At 44.8% G+C, this 9,448-nt stretch overlaps 1 protein-coding gene across 1 annotated transcript; it reads left to right on the forward strand.

The window, feature by feature from the left end:
* Positions 1–7: 7 nt before the first annotated feature.
* Positions 8–9,442, forward strand: LOC308167922 (inverted formin-2-like; the record flags this gene model as incomplete). The annotated part of the gene is made up of 3 exons (XM_080542399.1): positions 8–21; positions 5,921–8,084; positions 9,395–9,442. 3 exons carry the CDS (start codon positions 8–10, stop codon positions 9,440–9,442), a joined length of 2,226 nt encoding a protein of 741 aa, XP_080398525.1.
* Between the last annotated feature and the right edge of the window lie 6 nt (positions 9,443–9,448).

Below are 9,448 nucleotides of genomic sequence, written 5' to 3' on the forward strand. Positions count from 1 at the left end.
CTTTAAGATGGCACAGACAAGGCTCGTCTGAAAGTAAAACATCAAAATATCGAGGGCATTAGTTATAAGTTACCCCTAATGGGCCAGCATCAGGTGCAAATGAAAAGTAACATTATTTAAAAAAAAATATTGACATACGGTCACTGAGTACTGCAGAGTACTATTTTTGTTGCTTTAATAAAGGCTGGCAGTCTTTAATTTAACTGTTGTTGGTGTGGACTATATACTGGGGAGGTATTTGAATGAATGAATGAATGAATGGTCTTTATTGTCATTGCTACAGTACAGGTACCAAACAACGAAATTTAGGAGGGGTGGCTCCCCTGGTGTTAGGAAAAAAAAAAAAAATATATATATATAATATTCAGGGGTCAAAAAATGTATACAAATATCGGATCGGTATCGGTATCGCCGATACCCGAAGCCCAAGTATCGGTATCGGTAGTGAAAAAGTGGGATCGGGACATCCCTAGCTAAAATGTTGTCAGCGTTCATGGACCAAATTGGATGTGTCGATCCATGGCGCTTCCAATTTCCTCACGATAAAAAATTCTCGTTTTTTTCACACGTCCACCATTCGTATAGCAGAATTGATTACTTCTTTATAGACAGAACACTACTTCCCTTTGTCAAAAACGTAGAATATTCAACCATAATTGAATCTGACCATGCCCCAGTACTATTGGATCTGTCCTTCCCACTTAACTACTCTGACCGCGCTCCATGGAGACTTGATACCACACTACTAACAGATAAAGAATTCTGCCAAATGATTTCAACTGCCATAGACAATTTCTTGGAAACCAATAGGGACGACACTGTTTCTCCCTCCCTGCTCTGGCAGACCCTTAAAGTAGTAATAAGGGGGGACATTATTGCATACACATCTAGGCTGAACAAAGCTAGGAGGCAAGAACAGGAGCAACTTCTCAACTCAATGATTGACATAGATCATCAATACTCTGACTCTCCCACCCCGGAGCTTTACAAAAATAAGCTGAATCTCAAAGCCAAATACGAGTTATTAACATCCGATAAGACAGAACGTATGCTGCTGAAATCACGAGGCTTTGTTTATGAGCATGGGGAAAAGGCTGGTAGAATGTTAGCGCATCAATTAAAATGTAAATCCTCTGACCAACAGATTCCACAAATTAAAAGAGAAAATGGGGAGCTTACAACTGACCCCCTCGAAATCAATGAGACTTTTAGGGCATTTTATTCCAAATTGTACACTTCTGAGGCACCCAATGATGATACCAATATGCAACATTTCTTCACAAATTTAAATGCCCCTGTTATCAACCCTGTTCATAAAGCAGAACTTGAACTACCCTTCCAAGACACCGACATTTATAATGCAATCACAGCTATGCAAAGTAGTAAGGCCCCGGGCCCTGATGGATACCCCATCGAATTCTACAAAAAATTCTCAACCAAATTAACTCCGCTCATCTTAGAAATGTTCAATGACTCAATGGATAATGAGGCCCTGCCACAGACGCTAACAGAGGCATTCATAACCCTTTTACCGAAACCAGGGAAAGACAGAACGGAGTGTGGTTCACATCGCCCCATCTCGCTGCTCAACAGCGATGTCAAGATATTAGCTAAAGCACTCGCCCGGCGTCTAGAGTCCGTCACAGACGAGGTGATCTCCCCTGATCAAACTGGCTTCATGCTGGGCCGCCACTCATTCTCTAACATCCGAAACCTTCTAAATGTCGTACATTCTCCTACGTCCGAGGAGGTACCTGAGGTGGTTCTCTCCCTGGATGCGGAGAAGGCTTTTGACAGAGTGGAGTGGGCGTACTTATTTGAATGTCTGAAAGCTTTTGGCTTTGGACCCACTTTTATTGCATGGATCAGACTACTATACTCATCTCCTAAGGCAGGGGTCGGCAATTAGGTTTGGCCTCGGGCCAATTTTTTTTTGAGCCACTAGATGGCGGGCCCGAACATAATCAAAGGCTAATTTAAGTAATTGATTGTTTTAAAATGTGACACGTTCTAATGCTTTGACTTTTCTTTCGACTGTACACATCGCTAGTCAACTAACACAGCTTGTTTTGTGAACCTGCTAACAATGTAAAGTAGTGTTCTAGTTAACTAGGTAGCTGTCCAATCCATTATGTTGCAGTATTTTGGCTTGATTAGCGAGTTTGTGTTGTGATTCTCAACAACGTTGAAACGTAGTTTCACACTTTTCCATATTTTTGAATAATAAATGTGTGGACTGACGATGTAGCGTAGCCTAACTTATTCTAATAATTATGTAACAGTTTCATTCTGATAATTATTCCCCCCTCCTCCCAGACAAGGTCACATTATTATTATTGGATTGGTTGTTTGCGTGCCGGGTGAAGTTAGCCAAACATTTAACCTGCTAGCAAGAGAAACATAATGTCACTCTCCAAAGGTCTAAAGAGGAAAGTTGACGGTGGAAACAGGGCATTTAAAGAGGAATGGACAGCGAACTATACGTTCATCCTACCTGGTTTCATCAATGCAAAGCCGTTGTGAGAGACATTTTCCGTGCTCACAATGTTCCCTTTCTATACGCGAGTCGTCCTTTTCGTCAATGAATGCGATAAAGACGCACGAGAGGAATCGATGGATGCATAAAAACCTTGAGAACTGCCTGTGGATTAAAGTGACGTCAATATCACCAGATATCAAGCAAATACTGACCGATGGGAGATGCTTTTTGTTTGCGCCGATTTTGTTTTCAATGTTTTTCAGAAAATTAAACAGAATTTGCGTTGTTACTGTTCATATGTGTGTTGCAGTCACATATACGTAAACATTACGTTTGAATGGCTTACTGAGCTCGTGTTATTTTGTTCAAACCACACACGGTATGTCGGCTATTTCAGCACCGTGACGCGTTGTCCACCTGCTTATGATTCACTCTGAGGGGTTCAGCGTCAGTGCGCTTCGGTGCACCTTGCTGCCTGATTGTCTGTCCCTGTGTCATTCACTCTCAACATGGATAAAAGTACAATAAGCATTATTCAGGTGGAGTTCGATTCTCTATTCGGACATTATAGGCGCTATATGTGGGACTGTCGGTCCGATATTATTATAAAAAAATAAAAAAAATAAAAAATAAAAAGTGGATTCTCAAAATAATCTGCTGGGCCAAATATTATTGGTGACGGGCCAGCAATGGCCCACGGGCCGCCTATTGCCGACCCCTGTCCTAAGGCATCGGTAGTTACGAACGGGAAACGCTCCACATTTTTCTCATTGTCGAGAGGGACACGCCAGGGGTGCCCGCTGAGCCCACTCCTATTCTCATTCGCCATCGAACCTCTGTCTATCATGTTAAAATCTTCTCCAATAATAAATGGAATTTCTAGATGGGGGAAGGAACACAAGGTGGCGCTATATGCCGACGACTTACTGTTGTATGTATCTGAACCGGTGCAATGCATTTCCCATATAGTTCAGATGCTGCATAGATTTGGTAGCTTTTCGGGATACAAGATCAACCTCACTAAGAGCGAATGTTTTCCAGTGAACAACCTAGATCTCGCAATCCCACAATGTGACTTGCCCTTCCATTTGTCTAAATCTGGCTTCAAATATTTGGGAATTAATATTACACGGTCCTTCTCTAAACTACATGAAAAAAACTTCACGCCCCTTGTTAATAAATTAAAAGATGATTTACAGAAATGGAGGTCCATTAATTTATCACTGGCAGGGAAGATCAACTGTATTAAGCATTAAGATGAACGTTCTACCCCGATTCCTCTACCTTTTCCAATGTCTCCCTATATTCCTCCCAAAGTCCTTCTTCTCGTCCATAGATAAGTCCATATCATCTTTCATTTGGGGGGGGTAAAGTCCCTAGAATACAGAAAAGACTTCTACAGCGACATCGGTCCCAGGGCGGACTGGGCCTACCAAATTTGCTTTATTATCACTGGGCTGCCAATATTCAGAAAATCATATACTGGGTCCATTCACCACAGCCGTCTTGGTGCGAAATAGAAAATGAGTCATGTCTTTCAACATCCCTCTCCGCCTTGATTACCTCCAAACTCCCTCTATCTGCCCCACACTACACCTCTAACCCTGTTGTTGTTAATACATTACGAATATGGTCACAATTTCGACGCCACTTTGGTTTAAAAGATTTCTCCAACCTAGCCCCTATCTGCAATAACCACCTTTTTGTCCCCGCCAGAATAGACAATGCTTTCGCCTTATGGAAAAGACTCGGTCTCTCCAAATTTAAAGATCTCTATACTGAGGGCGTCTTCTCGACCTTTAATCACCTCTCTCAAAAATTCAACCTTCCCCGCTCAAGTTATTTTCGATACCTCCAGGTCCGACATTTCATTAAAAGTTTGGATCCAAACTTCCCAAATGCACCACAACCTTCTGCTATAGATGATATCCTCCAAATTCCTCCCAATCTAAAAGGCCTAATATCAAGTATTTACTCTAGCATATCATCCCTCGGAGACACTTCCCTCCACAAAATTAAAGAGAAATGGCAGGAGGAGCTAGGGGACGTAATACCCGATGACTCCTGGACTGAGGCTCTGACGAGAGTTAACGGGAGCACATCATGTGCTAGACTAGGCGTAATCCAATTTAAGGTCTTGCACCGAATTCACCTTTCCAAATCTAGGCTAGCCAGAATCTATCCTAACGTGGATGAGAATTGTAGCAGATGTCATAACGCTCCGGCAACGCTAACACACATGTTTTGGTCATGTCCCTTATTATTTGATTATTGGTCAGCAGTTTTCAGGACCCTCTCACAGGCACTAGATCTGAACCTGCAACCTAACGCCTACTCAGCTATCTTTGGCATAGCGCCAACTGACCAACAGATTATTAACAAGCATAAAGACATTGTGGCATTTGCCACTCTACTTGCTCGACGGAGGATTTTGCTTTGTTGGACATCCCCCAAACCACCGAATTCCTCCTTATGGTTGACTGACCTTATGCTTCACTTGAAACTTGAAAAGATTAAATATACACTTAGGGGGTCCAAAGACCGCTTTTATTTCACCTGGAACCCAATAATATCCTATTTCAACAAACTAAAAACCCTCCCTGACAATGCAAGTGCGCTGGATGCTGAGTGATGACATATGTTGTGAATCTATTTATCAGGATAAACCCCTAGAGATACATCATCTCGTTCTAGAGAGGGACATATTACAATCATAACAGACATGGTATCACAGACCAACACGACCATCTCATCTATCCTCACTTACAAATGAATTGCACTTTATTTCTCTTTATCTCTTTGATTACTTACCTGTACTGTCTTCATTACCTATCACCACTGTTATTATTATTATTATTATTTATTGTTGTTTATTTATATCCTTCGTCCTGGGATGCACCACTTGGGATTTTGTGGGGGGGGGGGGGGGGGGGGGGTTGGGACATGTTTGTGTTTTGTGTAAAAACAAACCAAAACTGAAAAGTATTATTTTTGTATATCTGTAACATCTCAATAAAAAGAAAGTAAAAAAATTATTTAAAAAAATAAAATAGAAACCATTAGACAAGGCGTTTTCAAGGCAAGCTCTTCTGTGTCAGGCAATTTAGAATGTTGAAGTTTTTCCAATTGTCCCATTGTGATGCAATAAGAAACTATTACAACATTTGCAACATTTGACAGTGCTACAAAAACACTGTGTGCATTGGCCATTGAGATAATATAGAGATATTGAGATATTGAAAGTACTGGGATTCATCTTAATTATGTATTTTCCAGTTTTGGATATACTGCCAATGCTGAGGTAGGTGTGGGATGCATTAAATGCTAATCAAATGTTGGTGGAACAACAGTCACAGTCACTTTCTGTAAGATTTCCCAAACATCAATACCTATGTTGTGTGTGCGTGTGCGTGCATATGTGCATGTGTGTTTATGTAACAGGGAGACTGAGGACCTGGACCTGAACATCCAGTGTGAGGCCTTTGAGGATTCCATGGCCGAGGATGCGGAGGAGATGGAGAGGGTGTACGGAGGCATCGACATGAGCAGTCACCAGGAGGTCTTCACCTCCCTCCTCACCAAAGTGAGCAGCTCCCCAGCCTCTGTCCAGCTGCTGTCCATCCTGCAGGCTCTGCTGCTGGTGGCTCCAGGACGGGGAGACGTGTGGCTGACCCTGGAGGCCCTGGCTGTCCGTGCCACTCTGCTGGCCCACGACTCACAAATGGACTCCGCTGAACGTTTGATGGAGCGCCTGCTCTCTTCCAAGAGACAACAGATCTCAGCCAGTCCCAAGACCAAGACCACCAACAGGGCAATCCAGACAGACTTGCTCGGCAGCACAACCAACCAATCAGACATGGCTTCCGTAACTCCCCCTCCTCCCCCTCCTCCCCCTCCACTTCCTGCTGCTACCCCAAACCCTCCTCCTCCCCCACCCCCACCCCTGCCAGGCACCACTTATGGTGCACCCCCACCACCTCCTCCTTTACCTGGGATGCCACCTCCTCCTCCACCACCTCTACCAGGGATGGGGCAGGGAGGTCCACCTCCTCCCCCTCCCCTGCCTGGTATGGGCCCCCCACCTCCCCCTCCCCTGCCTGGTATGGGCCCCCCACCTCCCCCTCCCCTGCCTGGTATGGGCCCCCCTCCCCCACCACCCCCTCCCCCAGGTATTGGAGGAGGTATTATTGTGCCCCAGAACGCTCCTCTCCCCAAGGCCAGCCGCTGTCCCACACTGCGCATGAAGAAGCTCAACTGGCAGAAGCTGCCCTCCAGAGTGGTGTCTGAAAGCCAATCCATGTGGTCGTCAGTGCAGTCTGATTCCCTGGAACCTGACTACTCCAGCATTGAGGAGCTCTTCTGTCTGCCAGTGACTGACTCAAAGGCCAAAAGTACCAACACTACGGTCAAACGAGAGCCCAAAGAGATATCCTTCATTGATGCCAAGAAAAATCTAGATTTGAACATATTCTTGAAGCAGTTCAGATGCTCACATAAAGACTTTGTAGCTATGATCCAAAATGGGGACCGTTCCAAGTTTGACGTCGAGGTGCTGAAACAGATGCAGACGTTACTGCCGGAGAAACATGAGATTGAGAACCTCAAGTCATACCAAGGGGAGATAGAGAAGCTGGCCGGTGTGGATCGGTTCTACCTCGAGCTCCTATCAGTTTCATGCTACACCATGAGGATCGAGTGCATGCTTCTCTGTGAGGAGACCCCTTCTGTGTTAAAGATGCTGCAACCCAAAGCTGAGCTGCTGGACGCAGCCTGTGAGAGTTTGAAGGAGAGCACCCGCCTTCCAAGTTTCTGCAAGCTCATACTTGACATTGGAAACTTCCTCAACTATGGGAGTCACATAGGCAATGCAGATGGCTTCAAGATCAGCACCTTGCTGAAGCTCACAGATACCAAAGCCAACAAGTCCCGTATCACATTGCTCCATCACATCCTGGAGGAGGCGGAGAAAACCCATGCTGACTTGCTGAACCTTCCGGATGATCTAGAGATCTGTGAAAAGGCTGCTAGAATAAATGTGGATTCTATTCAGGCAGAGTCGAGCTCACTGGTCAAACGGTTGAAGGGTTCTGAGAAAAAAGTGTCCTCTTCTTCTCAGGAGGATATCAAGCAGCAGTATCTCACTGCTATGAAGGGGAACCTGGAGGCCTGTGAGAAGCTGCAGGAGCTCTTTGCCTCCATCAAAAAGAAGAAGGAAGAGCTAGCAGAGTATCTGTGTGAGGACACGTCCCGCCTCTCACTAGAGGAGCTGTTCAACACCATCAAGACCTTCAGAGGACTCTTCCTTAAAGCAATCAAGGAAAACCAGACCTGGAGAGAGCAGGCCATCAAGGCAGAGAAGAGGAAGAAACAGCAAGAGGAGGATGACGCCAAGAGACCGAGGGGGGAGAACGGAAAAATAATTCGTAAAGCCCCCCCAGTCCAGGAGGAGGGCTGCATCATGTTGGACCACCTGTTGGCTATGATGAAGGGCAATGCACTAAGGAAGACCACCAGGGCCCAGGCAGACAGGGGCAGCCTGCCCTCTAATGACAAGAAAAGGGATAGCACCCAGCCTGAACATGCCAAGCTTGAGCGATCATCAGCCGTAGATACCCAATATGGCATAGAAGTGGACAAGGTGGCATCAACCATTCAGCAAGGATCGCAGGACAGACTGCCACACACAGGGGAGTCCACATCAGGCCTTCCAACAGGACTCAAACTGGATTAATCAGAGACCATCGCCCCCCTCAATCCTGGATTGGATCCCCTGCTCAAGGAGGGATCTTCAGAGAGAGATGAGGGCATCAGTGGCGGCTCCTGCCAAATCTCTCAGGGGGGGCAATTGTTGCGTTGATGGTTAAGGTGACACGTTCAAGGGTAAATTCACCTAAATCAGCGGGCTTAAATAAATTGACTCTCACAGCCAAAAAATAAATAATAAAAATAAAAAAAAGCTCTTTGGTCTTGCCCATTGTGGAGAGGTTGGGGTCTGATTGATTGAGTGTGTGGAGTGTGTCTTTTATAAAGGTAACGAGTTCAAACTGGTGCAGTTAATACAGGTAATGAGTGGAGAATAGGAGGGCTTCTTAAAGAAAAACTAACAGGTCTGTGAGAGCTGGAATTATTACTGGTTGGTAGGTGATCAAATACTTATTTCATACAATAAAATGCAAATTAATTATTTAAAAGTCATACAATGTGATTTTCTGGATTTTTGTTTTAGATTCCGTCTCTCACAGTTGAAGTGTACCTATGATAAAAATGACAGACCTCTACATTCTTTCTAAGTGGGAAAACCTGCAAAATCAGCAGTGTATCAAATACTTGTTCTCCCCACTGTAGTTACCGAAATAAAACACAGATCAAAAGATTTAATGTACGATTCAAGTAGCCGATGTCCTTGACAACTGGTAAATGTGGTGGAGCAGGATTTAGCTTCTCTGAGGAGTTAAGTAGAGAGAGCAGCCTGTGGCTGTGGAAAGGATTGGGCTTAAATTGAGGATACACTAAAACGTGAAACTGACAAGCGCCAAAAAAGCTCCCCTGCCAGTTCCTGCCAACAGAGACTTGTTGAGACCAGCGTGCAGGGGGTTGGCACGGGTTCACACCGAGGCTGGTTGAGGCAGAAATCGAAGGACGTCGTGTGTTTTTATATTCCTCATTCGATTCCATGCATTACAATAAGCCTGTCCACCGATTTTCTACCTCCATGGTTGGAACCACGAGACTAGACACTACATGGTCATGGATGTGCCTAGGGACACAGCAAGCATGACCAGGGAAAGTTGTCTCCACAGGACCTGAAGCACAAAGCACCAATTCAGTTCAAGAAAAGAGAAAGAGTAGAGAAATGTATGCTTGTTACACAGAAAGTGTTAAAAAATAAAACTGACGTCATAATCTGCCCTCTAGGGCCAGCATCAGGTGCAGATCAAGCGTCAAGGGGGTTACTATCGTTGAACAGAG

This window comes from Nansenia antarctica (assembly GCF_963989245.1).
Source record: "Nansenia antarctica genome assembly, chromosome: 11".
NCBI classification, from domain to species: Eukaryota; Metazoa; Chordata; class Actinopteri; order Argentiniformes; family Microstomatidae; genus Nansenia; species Nansenia antarctica.